The sequence below is a fragment of the Vipera ursinii genome, assembly GCF_947247035.1.
Source record: "Vipera ursinii genome assembly, chromosome: 4".
Classification (NCBI taxonomy): Eukaryota; Metazoa; Chordata; class Lepidosauria; order Squamata; family Viperidae; genus Vipera; species Vipera ursinii.
The window spans coordinates 49,005,663-49,025,895 of record NC_139514.1 but is presented as its reverse complement, the minus strand read 5'-3'; the positions used below and the strand labels follow the sequence as shown (position 1 = coordinate 49,025,895).

Here is a 20,233-nt window from a genome sequence, read left to right as displayed (position 1 = left end):
AGAGCTCATTTGGAAAACTGTACCTACACAAATGTTTCTGCTTAAATTACCTAAAAAGAATATATGTTTCCAATTGTATGGGTACGTTAACAGTCTATACATACAGGCTGTAATAGTACAGTAGGCACCATGTGAATTACAAAGGAAAATAACCTACAGGTTACTTTCTGCTTACAATTAATCAAAGTGTTTTGAAGGCATACTATTCCTTTAAACTAGTAAGTTTCTCGGAAGCAAATAATAAGAGCTTTGTTTTAAGGTCCAAAACAGAAAGGTGCAAATATTGTGCCTTGGTTCCCCAGCGCTTTATCTTCTTTGAAACATTAATTACCCAAGTGTTTCACCAGATGAGATAAAAGGCAACAGAAAGTTACTTTCTGTGGTGGATCCCTATGACTGCACGTTCACCTGTTCTATATCACTGGTGTGTATAATAATAATAATAATAATAATAATAATAATAATAATAATAATAATAATAATAATAATAATAATAATAATAATAATAATAATTAATGATGATGATGATGATGAAGAAGTAGTTGGAAGGGACCTTGGAGGTCATCTAGTCCAACCCCCTGCTAAGGCAGGAAACCCTATACCATTTCAGGCAAATGGCTGTCCAGTTTCTTCTTAAAAACCTCCAGTGTTGGAGCATTCCCCACCTCTGGAGGCAGGTTGTTCCACTGGTTAATTGTTCTAACTGTCAGGAAGTTTCTCCTTAGTTCTAGGTTGCTTCTCTCCTTGACTAGTTTCCATCCATTGCTTCTTGTCCTGCTTTCAGATGCTTTGGAGAATAGCTTGACTCCCTCTTCTTTGTGGCAGCCCCTGAGATATTGGAATACTGCTATCGTGTCCCCCCTCACCCTTCTCTTCGTTAAACTACACATACCCAATTCCAGCAACCGTTCCCTATATGTTTTAGCCTCCAGTCCCCCGATCATCTTTGTTGCTCTTCTCTGTACCCTTTCTAGAGCAACCGCGCTACTGTTGCCCGGGTTTTAGAAATCTTTCCAGAAACGTTTAACAAATGCCGTCAAACGTGTAAAATATCTCGTCCCCTTTCCATTCGCGCTCCGCTGTCCTCAAAAGCTTGGCTCTCGAAAGAGCTTGGAAACAGACGGCGGGGGGGGGTGGAAAGGGGGGGGCGGAAGGAGGATCTGGCACAGAACTCGGGTGGACGGGATTCAAGGAAACCTTCTCTCCCCCCCCTCCCCCCCTCGCAATCCTGGAATAAGAAACAACCGCAGCAGCTCCTACGCGGAAAACTTGAGTTGCAGAGGAGCGCGAGCCGCGCCGAAGGGAGAGTTAAAAGGACTGCCAGGCCGGGTAGCAACGTGAACGGGTAAAGTCGAGCATTTATTTTGAGATTTTTTTTTCCTTTGAGAGAGAGAGAGAGAGAGAGAGAGAGAGAGAGAGAGAGAGAGAGAGAGAGAGAGAGAGAGAGAGAGAGAGAGAGAGAGAGAGAGACGGGCAGGGGCACCGTTGCCGCGCGCCGACTTTACGCACAGATGAGCTCAAGCCTCGTCTAGGTCCCCGCCTCCACAACAGGGGGGTGGGTGGGCAAAAAGGGGAGCTCGCTCCATATAAGTGCAAGCGCGCGCTGCCTTCGCTCCCACACTCGAGGCGCCGAGCCGAAGCTCGCTTTATCTCGTAGGTTCTTCTCCCTTCGGGGACTCTGCCGGCGACTTCCAGGGCGCGGAAGGAGCCCTCGCAGCGCTCTTGTTCGCCTGCTCCCGCGCCCCCCCTTGGGCCGTTCGTTACCAAGCAGCGCGATATAGCTCGGCTCTAAACGGTCCGAAAAGACATTTCTGCCCGTTTTGAGGCTTTTAAGGCGCCGTTCTCGCTTGCCGTTTTTCAACTCCTCAGCGTGGTGGTTAATTCATTTTCCTCTCTCTCTCTCCTCTTGCGCGCGCTGGCGGGCAGCATGAAGGGAGCTAAGGCGTGCCTGGCGCTGAGCACGCTGTTGCTCTCGCTGGGTGCTCGAGGCGGCCCTTCTTCGCCCCGAGAGGAGGAGGAGCTGGTGGTGCCCGTGAAAGTGGATTCTGTCGGGCGGCAGCGAGCGGACGACGACGACCAGCTCTACCACCTGGACGCCTTTGGCGAGCGCTTCAGTTTGGAGCTGAAGCCCGACCACAGTTTTTTAGCTCCGGCTCTGACGCTCCAGTATGTTGGCAGCCGACCCCAAAGCCGGAGGGAAGCAGAGGAGCCCCACCAAGCGCTTGGCGCGAACTTAGCCAGCTGCTTCTATTCCGGCACGGTCAACGGGGATCCGGCCTCAGCCGCAGCGCTCAGCCTCTGCGGGGGAATCCGGGGCGCCTTCTACCTGCGCGGCTCAGAGTATCTCATTCAGCCGGCCAACCTCTCCCAGGGTCCAGGAGGGGGGGAGCAGCAGCGGCAGCAGCAGCCGCCTCGGCTCCACCTCCTGAGCCGTTCTCGGCAGAGCCGCCTCCCCCGTGGCAGCGGTAGTCAGTGCGAGGTGCCCGACTCCGACGAAACCTCGGCCTCTAAAGGGCGGCGGCCTGGAGAGGAAAAGCAGCAGGCGGACTACGCGACCCGCGCAGGTATTACTTTCCCTGCACCCCCCCTCCCCCCTCTCTCTCTCTCTCTCTCTCTCTCCGTCGCCCCTGTCAGAGCGAGGAGCTTTAGCTTCGGGAACGGCAGTGACGATGCTGCGGGCCGCGCATGCGCCCCACGCGCAAACTTTTTCAGTGCGTTCGGAGTGGTCCAAAACCCACGTTTCCGCGTGCTGCCATTGGTCGCTCTAGAAGCTGAGGTCATAAATGGAGGCGTTTAAAAACACTCTCCTTCCTACTAGTACTACTACTACTACTACTACTAGATTAAGCTGAATGTTGTGGCTTTTCCCGTTGGAAAGTGGGAGTAGGGAGGTGCTATTGATTCGGGATGTCTACTTTTTAAATCAGTGATTTCTCGAGTTCGGCTATTTGGAGGGAAGTCAAATATTTTGTTTGTAATGGACAGAATTTCCCAATAGTCCCCAAGGTAAAGTAAGGTCTTATGAATGGGAGCAAATCCGGTGAAATCCGTGGGATTAACGTTTTTTTTTGTAAACGCAGGAGGATATTTTTTTAAAAAAGAGGAGTCTCGGGTGTCGGGCTGCCTTAGGTTAAGTAGTATTTGACGCAGGACGATTAGTGAAAGACGTTTTGTGTCAAGCGTTTCACACGTTGCTGGTTAGTTGATGACAGCTTGTGCATACCTACTCCAAAGTGGTCCTTCTGAGCCTGTGTTTTGTGAGTTGCACCTAATAAATGGGTTTATAATACTTAATGCAATAAGGCAAATGCAGTCACGAAACGAGAATGCCTTGCATGGAAAATCTGTGCTTGAATTTGCACCACGTTCCTAAATTCTGGATTCAAAGGGTGCAGTGTGTGTATGTTTCATATGGTCTGGATTCATGGGAAACTGAAATGAGGGGTCCTTGGTGCTCTCTGAGCTTGCTTGTTTTCTTGCAGACGGTTCATTACCCTAACTGAAATAGGATTAGCTGGTTTATGGTTTAGTTTGTCAAATCAAACTCTGATAAGTGTGAATACTGTAGCATATAGCTGTTTAATGGTAGCATGAGAAATACCCCTGCAATCAGAGGGATATATTTTCTGGCTGAACATAATGTAATGTTTATTTAGAATTCCATCCAGTTAAATGAAGCAAAGAAAGAATACATCAATTTTTTCTGTTGCTATAACATTGTCAAGACAAAGAGTAAAGTAGCAATTCAGTTAAAACTAATGCTCTACTCACTTTCTGGGGGGGAAATGATAAAAAGTACACATTCTTAATGCAATGGATTCCCCCTCCCCTTTAAGTTAATGCCTTAAATCTTACACTGAATCAGCATGTATGCATGTTCATTTTGGAGTACATTCTGTGGAATTGTATGGGACATACATTGTCAAGCAAGCTTCTTTAGGATTAGGATGTAACTTGTAAATAATAATAAATGAATTATATTGAGTATGCAGTTTTTGATCAGTTTTATGGTGTGTTTCACTAAAATTTAGGCTCGTATCTTAATTGGGAAATCTGGAGTTATTCTATTCTCTCTGATTGCTTTCAGTTCCATTGGTGAGAATCAGTACCTAGAATCTAGTTGAATACGCTAAGGGGGTTACTTTCTCTAGTATTTTACATTGTAATTTTCACAATGTTATGTTTTAGATCAGGGGCCTTCAAACTTGGCCCTTTTATGACTTGTGGACTTCACCTCCCAGAATTCCTCAGCTAGACACGCTGGCTGAGGGATTCTGGGAGTTGAAGTCCACAAGTCATAAAAGGGCCAAGTTTGAAGTCCCGTGTTTTAGATCTACCTAGCTATTGCATAATATTCACTAGAACTAGTCTAAAAAAACTAAGGAAGTTTGGACCTAGTTAGTATATAGTTATATAGGCCAGACCCAGAAGTTAAAAAAAATCCTAGAAGGTAATGGCAAAGTACTACTATATTTTTGGTAAGAAAACTAGACAGATGTGTTCAGTAGTTCTGTTCAAAGAGGACTTTAAAGCTTTTGGTTGTATTCTCATAAAAGTATCCTAAACTTTCTCTAATCTGATGCCTTCTGTATATGTTAGATTCCGACTTCCAGAATTGATAGCCATTGGCCCTTCTGCCTTGGAATTGTAATAAATATTTGGAGGATACCAGTATGTAGAGTACTTGCATTTAAGGATGTGCAATATATACCAATCTGGGAACACACCATTCTGAATAACTTTATGCTGAACCTCATCCAGATTATGCTTTTTTGAGATGCTGTTTGCTGCTGATTCAAGGATAGTCCACTCTCAGATCCTCTTGAAACCAGCTGTTTGTTACTGGATTTGGCTTTCCATGTAAAATCTCAAACATAAGATATTAGTATATAGTATCTGTATATAATAACAAACATGGCTTTATTAAGGGAAAGCGTATCTTTCAAGTAGTTCCTTTTTAAACAATGAAATCCCTTTCAAGTTGAGCTGCATTCTTGATAAATTCATGAACACATTTGTGTAATTACCTCAACAGCCAAATACTAGTAGTTTACCACTCCAATTCTTCCAGGATGATTTTTTTTTAGTTCCCAATGAAGAGCTCCCATCCAACTTCAGGCCAGGCATAAACTTGCCAGACCCAGACAATGGGACACCTACATAACCAAAGTACTTTTAGTTGCAGAAAGTTGAAACTCCTTTCTATTTGATAACTAAACAGGAACTGGAAATCAGAGGAAGAGAGTGGGAGTATTTCCCTTTCCAGGCCCTTGGAAAGTGTTGGATGGGATCCAGGCAAAGCCTTTCATTTCAGTAATTTTAACCTTTGAGGAGGATGGCTGTGAACATTTATTGACAGCAGCAATGATTCATTGTGAAAATCCTCAGTAGAAATATTCCTTAATGGGCAGAGGATTTAACCCTTCGTAATAGAGTTAACATCCTTTAGATTTTTAAAGTTTCATTTGAAATAAATAAAAGAATGGGCTGTTTAGATAATCTTTGGGATTCCCAGTCTATCTTGGCAGTAGTTGATTATGATTTGCCAACTGTATGTATATGTTGGGAAATATTAGTAATGTATCTTTCTTACATTTTGCTTTTTTTTCTTTTTGAAATATAGAAAACAGACCTATAAGGAAGAAAAGATTTGTGTCGAACCCTCGCTATGTGGAAACTTTGCTTGTAGCTGACCAGTCTATGGCAGAATTCCATGGCAGTGGACTGAAGCACTACCTTCTCACACTCCTCTCTGTGGCTAGTAGAATGTACAAGCATCCTAGTATCCGGAACCCTATTAATTTGGTGGTGGTAAAAATAATAGTCATCTATGATGAGCAGAAGGGGCCTGATGTATCTTCAAATGCTGCTCTCACTTTAAGGAATTTTTGTAACTGGCAGAAGCAACATAATCCTCCCAGTGACCGGCATGCAGAACACTATGATACTGCCATTCTTTTTACCAGACAGGTAAGGAGAAGTACGGGAAGGACTGGATATTTATAGGTTCCACTTAATGTAATCTGAACTTTCTTCAATCAGCACATTCAAAAATACTTTTTTTTTACTTTTACATTTTTTTAATTTTGAAATATTTCAAGTATTTCAGAGAGTATGTCAAAAATGTGGTTTCTTGGAATGAGCTGGTGCCATAAATTTTAACTTGTTACACCTTTAATAGTTTTCTGCATGGGAAAATGAACAAAAATATTTATTGAGTGTTTGATTAGGAAACTTTTATTTTTACATGACTATGAACATCCAGTTTCTTTTGAGCATTCAGAAGATGTTTCAAGTCTCTCCCTTAACAAATAACTGTAAAAACTGAGTAGAGACTATTGTTATCATTTAAAATGTGAGATAATCAAATAGTTTACTTATCTTAAGTCATAGAAATTGTATATCACTGATTAAATATCTGTTGTAGCATGATTGTAATGATGTTGGCAATCATTATCTACTGTTGTGCCGTTCCTGATACATCTTCCACATTGAATGACATTTTTAATTTTGAAAGACTGTTATGCTCTTTCCATGATGAAAAGGCCTATTGCCAAAATAATATCGTTCTGTCAGACTTAAGCTCTTGACCCAATTAACAATGAAAAAACATATTTTCTTTTTATAGGATCTCTGTGGTGCCAAAACATGTGACACTCTTGGGATGGCTGATGTGGGAACTGCTTGTGATCCAAATCGCAGTTGTTCTGTCATAGAAGATGATGGCTTGCAAGCTGCTTTTACAACCACTCATGAATTAGGTAATTGAAATTCAGGGGAAATTTGTGGCAAGCTTATTTGTTTTAAAAACATGCATTATCATGTTGGTCTGTAGTTAAGGCTTTAAATCAGTTGTTTCTTGCAGTTACTGTGGTTTAGTTCTCACCATGGTGCCTAAGCTCTGCCACGTCAGGCAGAAGTATTGGCTTCAGTTGTTGTATAATAAAAAAGGCAAATGTATGAAATCTAGATCCAGGCAAAAGGACCATAACCCTTTTCTCCTAGACCAGCGGTAGGGCAACCTTGGCTCTTTTATGACTCATGGACTTCAACTCCCAGAATTCCTGAGCCAGCATGGCTGGCTCAGGAATTCTGGGAGTTGAAGTCTATGAGTCATAAAAGAGCCAAGGTTGCCTACCCGTGTCCTAGACAGTGTTTCTCAACCTCGGCCACTTTAAGATGTGTGGATTTCAACTCCCAGAGTTGATTGGGGAATTCTGGGAGTTGAAGTTCATATATCTTTAAAAAAAATTAAGTTGAGAAACATTGTCCCAGAGTGTGAGAGGTTGTTTTTTTAAGGCATCATCATTCAGGTATATTTCAATTATAGTATAAACAATCAGAAGTCTAGGTTTTACCCATTGGGACAAAACTATGAGTTAAAGCTTCTCAGTATATGTGAAAATGACTACTGAATATTGTAACATTTTTACAATATTTTTCAGGGATAAAAAGTAGGTTTCAGAGGGAAAAGAAGTGGCCGAGACTTTTAAAATACACCCACACAAATCTTGTGTTAAATTGAAGCCCACGTATAGGATTTATAAACCCAGTTTGAGTTCAGAAAAAAAATTGAAAATTCTTTATCATAGGAAAGAGTAGGGTAGAGTAGAACAGAGCAGAATAGAATAAAATAGAATACTTTATTGGCCAAGTGTGATTGGACACACATGAAATTTGTCTCATAAGCTGTCAGTGTACATACAAGCAACAAGTGATAAATCATAATCATAATCATAAAATACAATAATCATAAATCATAAGAGGCAAACACAGTGATAGTCATAAAATAATAAATAAGCAAACAACATAAATCTCAATGGATACTAAGTAAAGGCAATCAACATAAATCATGAGATACAAACAACAAAGTTATAGTCATAAGCTTAGGAAAAAGGAGGTGAACGTTGGCTTTATTTTTTGATACCAGTTCTTGCATGCCAGCATAACCACTCAATGCTTAAAATAAAATTAAACATACAATATAATATCATTAAAGTGCATCTATAAGATTTTGATACAGGTAGTCCTCGATTTACAACAGTTCATTTAGTGACCATTCAAATTTACATCACTGAAAAAAGTGAGTTATGACCATTTTTCACACTTACAACTAATGCAGCCTTTCCATCCATGGTCATGTGATCCAGATTCAGATGCTTGGCAACTGACTCATATTTATGACGGCTGCAGTGTCCTGGGGTCATGCGATCACCTTTGCAACCTTCTTACAAGCAAAGTTAATGGGGAAGCCAGATTCACTTAACATCCATGTTACTAACTTAACAACTGCAGTGATTGACTTAATAACTATGACAAAGAAGGTCATAAAATGGAGCAAAATTCACTTAACAAATGATTCATTTAGCAACAGAAACTTTGGGCTCAATTGTGGTCGTAAGTCGAGGACTACCTGTACTACTCTGATCCATCAGACTCCAACCAATAGAATTAAAAAATGGATGATAATGCAATAAATTACTTACTAGTTTACAATGTAATTACGTAACAATCAATAGTAGGACAAAATTCATATAGTCACGTCACACTCAAACCAGAATTAGTCTTACAGCCCTCCTGAAAAGTCACACTTGACAAGCTTCCCAAACCCCATGAAAGTAAGGGCCAGTTATGGACCAACTATTCCATGGAAAGGGACCATCCCAAAATCAGATCTACTTTTGTTCTCTTTGCCATTATTAATTCTGCATGAGGAGTAAGGGACTTCAGCAGGCATTCCTTCCTGACTCATTTTAGATAAGCGTAATCTATCTGACATAGAAGGCATCAAAGATACCAAGGCCTCAAGCCGTATAAATAGATGACAATGCCTTGAATAGAATTCAGAATAAAATATTAGCTGATGGTGGTATCACATAGCAATGATAAGTCCAACTAGTAAGTTCTCACCACAGTGCAAGTTTTAATGTATGATGTGTTCATTGGGTTTTTTCCCCTCTTCTTTTTAAAGGCCATGTGTTTAATATGCCACATGATGATGCAAAGCAGTGTACCAGTATTAATGGTATAAATAGTGATTCTCACATGATGGCATCTATGCTTTCCAACTTGGATCGAAGCCATCCTTGGTCTCCATGCAGTGCATACATGATAACTACCTTTTTGGATAATGGTCATGGTAAGTTTTAAACGTACTGCTTACATTTCTAACTGAATTCCATTCAAGATGCTGAATTTTAATATTAGAAATAGTTGCTTTCAAATATTTTAGGTATTTCCAAATCATTTAGAATAACATTACCTTCCAGCCACACAAAGAGGATGTCATATGCCCCCCATCCCAAGAAATGACTTTTAGTCCAGAAAAAGAGAATCATGGCTTCATAGGAAAGACTGATATATCATAATATTATCGTATAAACAGCTAGATCATTATTGGATGGCTGTGACTTACAATCATTGGGCTGGAAGGGACCTTGGAAGTCTTCTAGTCCAACCTCTGGCCTTATTGAGACCTTATTGAATCCTGGACAAATGGCTATTCACTCTTTTCCAAATCTGTCTCAGATACCATAATGACCTGTTTCTTGGAAGTATTGGTCCAAGAGAATGAAAATAAATTGTCTGGATGATAAAGCTTAGCACCTGCTTTGTTCAAAAACAAGTAACCATTTACTGTTTTGTAATGAACTATCAAAATCTTCCTTGTAAACACTTAACAGGTTACCAATTCCAATATTTGTTTCTAGCACTTCTAAAATGGCAAGGCACATAAGTGTCCAATGTGTAGAATATAAGCTGGGAATACCCATTTCTTTAACTCTGAAGAGACACTTTTAATAATAAAGGAGGAGAGGCCTAACCCCCCCCCTCCACAAGAAGCTGCCACTGGACCCACTATACTGGACAATTTTCATCCAGTAATCTCACCTCCCCTTTTCCAGAGAAGGAGGTTGTGGAACAGCTTCAGAGAGCATTGGGGAAGTGAATTAACTGGCTCCTTTCTGATTAGGCTTCAGAGCTAAGTGTGGGACAGAAATGGCATTGGATGTACTTATGCATGACTTCTGGCATGGGCGAGATGGGGATAATGCATCCATCCTTGTCCTACTTGACCTCTTGGCAGCTTTCAATACCATCAACCATGGTATCATTTGGATTGGCTCAGATGGCTGGAGATGGGCAGCATGGTATTGTGCTGGGTCACCTCTTTCCTTCATGGTTGTTTCCATTTGATGATGATCCAGGAGATGTCCTGCTCTCAGCTGCTACTATGTGGATGCCATAAGTTTCATTGCCTTCTCCCTTCCTTTTTTACATCTACATGAGACATCTACATCATCACTGGGTGAGCTTATACATTGCCACAGGGTGAGGTATATCTAATTGTATATCCCTACCCCTGGCAAATTTAGCAATGCCATGAATATTTTATCCCATTTTCAAGGCTGAGGAGAATAGCAGACTTCATCTGAACCCTGACACAATCAAATGGCTTTGGTTGTGGGGGCCTACTGATTTGAGAACTATTGTTGTGATTCAGCGTCAGCCTGTGATACTGGCAGCTGAGTCTGATGATTCTGAAGAGGAGGAGGAAGGGTTTGGAGAGCCTTTGGTGTCAGAGGGAGGCTCTGATGCACTGCAGGACTCTCAGCCTGGCCCCTCCCATCATGTTCCTCCTCAGACTCAGCCGTGTGAGCATGAGGCATTGAATGTAGATGATTCACAGCTGGATCTGTTCAGGGATGCTAGGAGCAGGAGGCAATCCAGCAGAGTAGAACAGAGAAAGGCAATGAGGCAACTCGGTGACAGGAGGAGAAGACAATGAGAAGCCACGCCTTGGGGCTGCTGATAAAAGGGGAAGGTGTGGGAGGTGCTGGTTGCTGAAGGCAACCGTTTGAAGATCATCTGCTAAGAGTCCTGGTCTGTTGTTCCTGTTTAACTCTTGTTTGAACTTTTGGTTTAACTCTTGTTTGAACTTTTGATTTCTTTGTAAATAAATTTGGTTGGGTTTTTCCAGCCTGTTGACTATAAAAAGGGGTTGTCCCTGACATTCAAACAGGGCCGGTCGTAGGCTGGAACAGAACAACTATGCCATCTTAGGTGCTGGAGGAGGTTACACTGCCTCAGGCAAACCCAGTGCACAATATGGAGGTCCTTCTGCATTCATTACTCCTTCTCAGGGAGCAGGTGGAAATCATGGTTAGGAGGGTCTTTGAACAGGTTTATCTTGATCACCAGTTATGCCTGCTCCTAGATCAGCAGACCCTGTTTACAGTCACTCTTGCCCTAGACACTCCATCTTTGACTACTGTAATACTTAGAGCTGCCCTTGAAGAGCCTTGGTGGAGCAGTGGGCTAATGCCTCCTTAAGTAACACCAGCTGCCTGCAATTAGTGCAGGTTCGCATCCCACCAGGCTCAAGGTTGACTCAGCCTTCCATCCTTCCGAGGTAGGTAAAATGAGGATCCAGATTGTTGGGGGAAATAAGCTGACTTTGTAGTAATGCCGCTTTGGGGGGGGGAGTGAAAGCCCTAATAAGCAGGCATATACATAGAATGAAGGCTATTGCTAAGCACATTGATTTGTGCTTTAAATTGTAAGCCGCCCTGAGTCTTCAGAGAAGGGCGGGATATAAATGGGATTAAAAAAAAGACTATCCAGTATAGAATGTAATGACACAGTCAGTTATATGAACTTCTAGGACAACGTATATTAGACTTCTGCTCCAAGTTGCATTGGTTGCCAGTTTGTTTTCAGGATATTTGGCTATTTATTATTATGGGCTTTTATATTTGTATTTGCTGTTTTTATATTCTCATTTTTTTTTAATCTATTATGCACTGACCAGAGTTTCTTTGGGTTGAGATGGATAGTTATACAAATTTTATGAATGAATGATTAATATGCAGTGCTTAATTATGGGGCCTACCAATCTTACCTCAAATAATCTTATTTTTGTAAATATTCTTTAAATTTAAGCCAGAAAAGTTAACACATTAAAATTTCTCTTGTGAATTCATAGGTCAGACGTTTGAATAGATATATTCTAATTTCTATCATTCTTCAAAGAGTGATACTACAATATTTAAAGGAAAAACAGTCAAAAGTCACAATATAGTTTTTCTTTATTATTTCCAGGAGAATGTCTGTTGGACAAACCTCACAAGCCATTGCTATACCCTTCTGATCTTCCTGGCACAATGTATGATGCTAATAGGCAGTGCCAATTCACATTTGGGGAGGAATCCAAACATTGTCCTGATGCAGCTAGCATATGTACAACTTTGTGGTGTACTGGTACTTCTGCTGGAGTGCTTATGTGCCAGACCAAACACTTTCCTTGGGCAGATGGTACCAGTTGTGGAGAGGAAAAATGGTGCATGAATGGCAAGTGTGTTAATAAAACAGACAAGAAGCTATATGATGTAAGTGGCTGTTTCCTTGTACTTGAGTAAGATGAAAAATATTCTAAGTCAGGCTTAATTTTTTATTTAAATATTTACAGACAAAAATATGATAGGGAAGAGTTTTATAAAGTGAATAAAAATATGAAGTGTCATTTGATTAGTGTTGCATATAAATGTTATCAAAACCGGGCTTAAAAATCTTACCGTTCAGTAATTAACAGTAATTAATAAAAATAGCAAATAGGTTATAATAAACGATTACTGTATTTGTTTTGGTGATCAGGCCTGGAATCATCTACAAATGAGAAAACATTTTGTACCACAGATTTAGTAGAAATACCCAATATATGAGTATGAGAGGAAATGTCATTAGATTCAGTAAGTGTTAGATATGAGTAAAAGTGCATAGGATTTTTTACTCTTTAAAATAGCATGAAAGGGTGTTGCTTTACCATACACATAACATAAATAATAGGATAATAACCTCAACTATTTCTAAATTTTATGCCACCCTCCTCTTATTACTCCTAAAACGAATGCTTTTTCAGTTTGCTTTAATATGCACATTTGTTTCTGTGTTTCGAATTGTAGATCCCTGTTCATGGACGCTGGGGCTCATGGGAGCCATGGGGTGAGTGTTCAAGAACATGTGGTGGAGGAATACAATACTCTGTGCGAGAATGTGATAACCCAGTTCCAAAGAATGGAGGAAAGTATTGTGAAGGCAAGCGTGTGCAGTACAGATCCTGTAACATTGAAGATTGTCCAGAGAACAGTAAGTTTTACGGTTATTTTATAAATGCAATTATAAAATAAAACATGAGTCTCCTAAGTCTGATCAGTGTCTTCTCAATTTACAGGCAAAACATTCAGGGAGGAACAATGTGAGGCTCACAATGATATTTCCAAATCTTTTGGAACTGGCCTTGCAGTGGAATGGATACCTAAGTTTGCTGGAGTCTCTCCCAAAGACAGATGCAAGCTGGTTTGCCTTGCCAAAGGAACTGGCTATTTTTTTGTTCTTCAACCAAAGGTGGGTACAAGTACATATCATATGCATCAAACATTTTATACATGTTTGTTAACTTTGACTGCTTGTAGAATTGATAAACGACACTGTCTGTAATATGCAAAATGACACTTTACATCCAGACAAGGTTGGCCACTTGCTACCATCAACTGAGATCATTCTTGGTTATTCTAGCAATGTACGGTAGAATTACTAAACACTTTACTTCTAAAAAGCACTCAAAGGCTTCTGATTTGGTTTCCGTTATGAAGTTAATTAACAAAACAAGTATAATAATAAAGCTTAAAAACCGAAAGAGATGATATCCTTCATCACACAAAGTATCAGTTGGTTTCATAATCTCCCGAGATGCTGGTGCAAAATGCTTCTAATTCAATTTGGTTTTAGTATTAAAATACGTTCCAAATCATTATTTCATGATGTCTCCTGGACACCTTATTTTGCCATTGTGATTTTATTTCCAGAACAAAATAATTGCAGAAAAAAATTGTAGTATTAGATTGTCAGAGTGTTCTACAGTTGTTTACTTTTTGTCTTTGTTTATACATTCAGTTAAATGATGGCATTTTTGCTCTTAATTTATTGAATAAACAGGTTCATACAAGTTAAACTGTATAAATCAGTTTATAAGTATAGTCTATAGATAAACTATAAATTGTGATTCACAAATCATAATGAAATCATAATGGCACTATATCATAAACCACATTAAGATAATATATAAACCCCAAGGACACTTTGATTTTAAAATGAAACTTAAAAGAGATTAACTGACTGGATCGTGTCCAGTACTTTTAAAATTTTATGATAAAGTTTGTATAACTTCTAATCAAGTCTTCCTTGCTTTAAAGGTGGTAGATGGAACTTTATGTAGCCCAGATTCTACTTCAATTTGTGTTCGAGGGCAATGTATAAAAGCAGGATGTGATCGTGTCATAGGATCCAATAAGAAGTTTGATAAATGTGGCATCTGTGGAGGCAATGGAGCTACCTGCAAGAAAGTATCTGGAATGTTTTCTAATGCCAGGTGTGTTTTCAAACTTTAGGAATTGTTACCCTACTCATTACTATGAAAGATGTTTTTTTCATTTGAATTGTTTAATGAAATCATTTTAGGAAGCAATGTTTCATATTGTGAATCAAGTACAGGTTTTATGTTAGTTTATTCTTTTAATTACAAAGTTATCAGGATACATTACTTTAAGATTCAGCCTAAGTTCTTGCTCGTGATAGGAGTCCTTAATAATTAAGAGGTGCTGGTATTCAACAGTAGTTCTTCTTCTTCCCTGTAGACATGGTTACCACGATGTTGTTGTGATTCCTGCTGGGTCAACAAACATAGAAGTGAAGCAACGAAATCACAGGGGTACACGGCAAGATGGAAGCTTCCTTGCAATCAAAGCGGCTGATGGTACTTATATTCTCAATGGTGACTATACACTAACAACAATGGAGCAAGATATTACTTATAAAGGAAATATTTTGAGATATAGTGGTTCATCTGCTTCTCTGGAAAGAATTCGTAGCTTCAGTCCACTGAAGGAACCATTAACCATACAGGTCCTTACTGTGGGCGATTCATTACGATCTAAAATCAAATATACCTATTTTAAGAAGAAATCAGCACAGTTGGGTTCTGAGGAGCCTTTCAGTAAGACTGAATCTTTCAATGCAATCAAGGAGACCGTTTTATCTGAATGGATTATAGAAGAATGGGGAGAATGCTCTAAATCATGTGGGACTGGCTGGCAGAGGAGATCTGTACAATGCAGAGACCTTAGTGGGCGACCGGCCTCAGACTGTGCAAAAGAACTCAAGCCAAGTGATATACGACCATGTGCAGACACACCATGCCCACGATGGCAGCTGGGAAACTGGTCACCATGTTCCAAGACATGTGGGAAGGGTTTCCAAAAGAGGTTATTAAAGTGCATTTCCTTTGATGGTACAGTTTTGACATATGAAAGCTGTGACCTTTCAAAAAAGCCAAAACATTTAATAGACTTTTGTAATGTTACACTTTGCAGCTAAACTATATTGGAAGTCTAAAGCTATATATATATATATATATAAGTATGTACGTATGTATGTATATTCAGACCAAAGCACTGAATTTGAAGTGAGAGGTAGCAACTGTAATTTGTACGTGGAAAGTCAGAGTAGATTCACTGAGATGGGACAGTGCAAATATTATTAGATGGAGTTAAATCGTGGTGGAGTGGGAAGGAATCCTGTCAGTATGAACAATAGATAAAAATGCCAGTTTAGTTTTTAGCAAACTCAGAAACACACATCTCTTAATCTTAGTTTTTTACAAATTAAACAGAATATATGCCATGGCCAAAACAAATTTTAAAAAAAACACGTTTGCATTCTAGCAGAAATTGCATTTTTAAAACTTCCTGAAATTGTATTGTGGTACTGATGAAATTCCTTTCCTGATCAAAGTGGGGAAGAAAAGGCAGTTCTTTAATTATTGGTCAGGTCTTGCCTACCTCACATGTAACAAAACCCTCATTATTTAAATAGAGTTTTCAACTATATTTTTCATGGAGAAGCAAAACAAATAGTCCTAGATGCTTAAAGTTCCAAACATTAGAATGTATTTAAGAGATACCTTGCAGTTCAAAGCCACATATTAGGAAGAAAGAGAGAATTATTCAAAATTTAACTCCTTTCTCTTTCCTTTCCTTTACCACATTTGTTCCAAAATCAAATGGACCTTTGGAACATACGCATCATTTTTATATGAAAGCTGGGTTCTTCATGAAGAAATAATCCTAACAAGCTGTCATTTCACATATAGTAACAGTTGCCATGCTGGTCAGCAGTAACATGCTTACATACGACCTTTTGCAAACATTAAATTCCACTATAAATGGAACATCTCTTATTACAGCTTTCCATATCCAAATGAATTCCAGATGTGCTCAGCCAACGTAGCCAAATACTATGCTGTTTGGGAAATACAAGAGTTAACTGTCACAAAATATCTGGAAGACCCTTAAGTTGTCTCATTGCAGACAACTTTACACTGCTGAAATCACTTGTAAAGCAGGGAAGATTAAGCTGCAGGATAGCAGGTCCATCCACAGCAGTTTTCCATTATCTGCGTATTTAAAGTTACTTGCTAAGCTATACATTATGAGAGAATATGTCTCTTCATATGTATATATTAAAAGATATTACTAGAAATGATACATACTTTATAAGTATTTAATATTTTTTCCTTCTAAGAAGGGTTGTAATTGATAACAAATGCATATACTGTAATGAATGTATTTATTTTTCTATTTCTTGTCTAAAACAATTTCTTAAGTTATCACCTTTTTAAAAATAAAAGACATATAACAAGATAGAGTATTTATGCAATATAATATGTTACTAGAAATAATAAACTATGAATTTTTGAAATTGAGAGTTTTTATTTTATATAAATTTCTATCGCATCCTCAATAAGAATAGCTAGTTTGACTTTATCACAAGGCATATGTTAAGATAGTCTTCGTACTTGTTAGTGCCAAGCAGCAGAGTCAGGGTTAGAATAAACTAAAGATTGAGGGCAATGGAAGAAGGGGATGACAAAGAATGAGGTGTCTGGAGGAACATTGTCCAGGGGGTCGCGGTGGGTCAGACATGACTTTGCAACTAACAACAACATTCTCTTGTCCCACTGGAATGCACATTGTATATCGACTCATCATTAATAGTACCAGTGCTATTGTGATCTACCTTTCGTGCTTATCTGGATTTAATATATATTCGAACTGAAATGAAGTAATCTAGTCCTAGTCACATTTATGTTCCTTTGAATTTCATGTTAAATTGTAAAAGGCAACCTTTTCAAATTTAACTGCATGGTAAACCATTCGTTTTTGCCATTTTATAATGAAAGCACATCTGTTTACCCCATATGCTGAAGTCTGAAGTTCATGCTGTGAATTGTGAAAATTATTGGGACAGTATGGTGAAATAGTTCATTTGATTGATGCTGTAAAAAGTGTCTCTGCAGATGGATTTTAATCTTTTTTACATTGCTGTTGAGAAATAAAATTGAAAATCAGATAAATGATAAATGATTACATACTCTAGAAACCAAATTTTCCTAAAAGTATAAAAGAATCTCTGGATAAATATTACCAGTGAGCATACTGAACTCAAAAGGTACGTCATTTTCCCATCCTGCTGTGATGATTTTCCTAAAATTTAAATATTTTAAGGACATTTTGTTACTTCCCAAGGGTGTCTCTTCCCTTTTTTTAGAATTTACATTTCAGGCAAATTGGAAATCCTTTGATTGCTCTTCCAATCCTGTTATCTTTCACATTATGGTTGAGTTCACACATTATGCTAACCTATAATAGGGCTTGTTTTAGTTTCATGCATGTTGTGTAATGAGTTCTTCGCGCAGGAAAAGAAGACGAGGCAAGTGAGTTCAACAAAGCTCATGGTTTATTGCTTGCAGGATCTGAACTAGGAATTGAGCTGCAGCTTGCAGCAATTTATAGCCTGGCCCCTAGGTGGCAGCCAATAGGTTTAAAGCAACCCATTGCCGCCTAGGGACAGCCAATAGCGGCACTGGAGACCTGGAGTCTGGGTTGCTGGAGAGCCGTTAGCTGCTCCAGCTTACCAAGTGGTGTTACAACTGAGCCCAATACATAACAATGCAGATTATAAACCAATTTATAAACTGATTTTTGGCATTACATGATGCATCAATCCAGCCTGATTACTATATTTTATTCAGTAATTTAATATTAAATAAACCATATCTTGGGTAATAAATGAACCTTACCTATCTATTTTTACTATAAGCTTCTAAAAACAAAAAATGCCAGTTTGTAAAGCTCTGCAAAGTACCACCTTTAATGAAATGTGTACACTTTTGAGAGCGAGCAACAACATTTCATTTCTAATGTGTGCCAATGCGCCCATAGTAAAAAATGACAATAAACATTATCTAAGTGGCAGCTTTTTGTTAGTGGGTAACCAGATTCCATTTAGAACAAGTAGTTATGGAAATAAGCAGGCCCCAAAGCATGCAAGAGTTTGTGGGTTAAAAATGATCTTGGGTAACACCAACAAACAATTCAGCTCCAGCAGATCTTACATATTATGACAGCATTGGATTGTTCTTGTAGGCATGCAGGAACTTGCAGTTTGTAGCAGCTGCAGTTCTGGGCAATTGTGCAGAGTAAATCACAGTCATTTCAGGATGAGATGGTAAGGCCATGAGTGGCCATTGCTACTGTCTTCTGTTTCAGAAAAGGTCATAAGTGATGTGATGTACTATCAGGAGTGTGTCAAAGAGTCTCCTGGATACAGCTTCCACTAGTTTCAGCAGAAGTTGTGAGTCCTTGAGGAGCCCAGGACTTTCTGGGCAATAGTAGCCTATTTAAAGCTGTTGATACTGTCTTAGACTTTTGACTTCTAACTCAACAGCGATTCCGTCTTGGTTGAGTCTTGACATGGTTCTCCAAATCCAGACTTTTATATCTTTCAGACACCAAATCAAAATTTCTATCACATCTGTCATTTGTGCAGGAATATATACAATTTGGTATTGTGTGGACATTGATGATGCCATTTCCCAAATCATCAACTGATCCCTTATATCTGCTTCATGTAGTAAGAGGAGTGAGGTGCCACAAAATGTGGCCCATTTCCCCTCCCTCATGTTCTCCCATATCATGGTATCTGATCCTGCAATGCCCCAAATATACTTAGTGTTTACTCAGAAATGAGCAGAACCATGTAAAATTATTTGATTCCAAACACTTACAGACAAACCAGAAAGATACCCTGCTTGATAGTATTGCAGGTCACTAAGAGAACAAGTAGAGATGTGCTTTCCCAATCCAAATCCTACCACTAAGCTTTGATGTGAGCAATCAGTGCAATTTTCATCCTATACTCAGGCATGAAGCTTGATTTAAAAAAATTGTGACAGGAAGCTTATTTGATAATATTTTTTCTCTGCTGCTCTGTCACCTTTTCTACTACCTTTGCCCAAAATGGAAGACTGGAGACTAGATGATAGTTGTTCAATAGAGTTGGATTCAAAGCTGATGTCTCCCTTTAGTAGGATCTATTCAAGCAAAGGCTTAACTATTATTTAGCTGGGATGCTTTAAACTCCTGACCATGGACCTGTGGTGTGAAGGGCCTGCTGCATAATTAAATGATTCTATAAAACAATTACTAACCATTAAACAGAGACCACAAGGTGATGATACAGACAGACAGAATCAATCCTTGAAGCAGACATCGATGTCAACTCTGTCCTTCTGTCTATTCTGGCAACATGACAGGAGCTCTGACTGCATACAAGTGATTTTTATCTGCAAAGTATACATCACAGCAGCCATTATTTGTTCTCCTAGCCCAGTGATGGCGAACCTTTTAGACACCTGAAGTAGCCGAAGGACCACTCGGGACGACAGGCTAGTTAACTAAAAGATTTATTTTGAGCAAGACAAAACGGAATAACTCGCCCGGCTTTTATAGCCGGCAGCTGTCAGTGAGGGCCAATCAGGAACGTCCATTTTGGTGCCGCATCTATCTGGACCAATCCGCGTCGTCTGTTCTTGACAGTTCAGGCTTCCGCATGGTTCGGTGTTTTGACAGCCGCGAGCTGTCAGTGGTTGCACCTGCGCTGTGCGGGGAACTTTGACAGCTGTCAAAGTTCCCGCGTGTTCTCCTGTCAGATTTGGGTTTCCTCACGTATACGGTTTAACAATTTAATCACATATAAACTTTAACTGTTTACAGATATAATACACCCCTTACCCCTCCCCTGGAGCGTTTCCTCCCTCTCGGTCGTTGGAACCTGC

The 20,233-nt window shown here is 39.5% G+C and overlaps 1 protein-coding gene across 1 annotated transcript; it reads left to right on the top strand.

The window, feature by feature from the left end:
* The first annotated feature begins 1,501 nt into the window (after positions 1 to 1,501).
* On the top strand, positions 1,502 to 17,405 carry ADAMTS1 (ADAM metallopeptidase with thrombospondin type 1 motif 1). The gene is made up of 9 exons (XM_083362785.1): positions 1,502 to 2,564; positions 5,624 to 5,970; positions 6,629 to 6,761; positions 8,972 to 9,139; positions 12,103 to 12,389; positions 12,963 to 13,146; positions 13,232 to 13,404; positions 14,253 to 14,428; positions 14,694 to 17,405. Exons 1-9 carry the CDS (start codon positions 1,928 to 1,930, stop codon positions 15,430 to 15,432), a joined length of 2,844 nt encoding a protein of 947 aa, XP_083218911.1. The 5' UTR covers positions 1,502 to 1,927; the 3' UTR covers positions 15,433 to 17,405.
* The last annotated feature ends 2,828 nt before the right edge of the window (positions 17,406 to 20,233 follow it).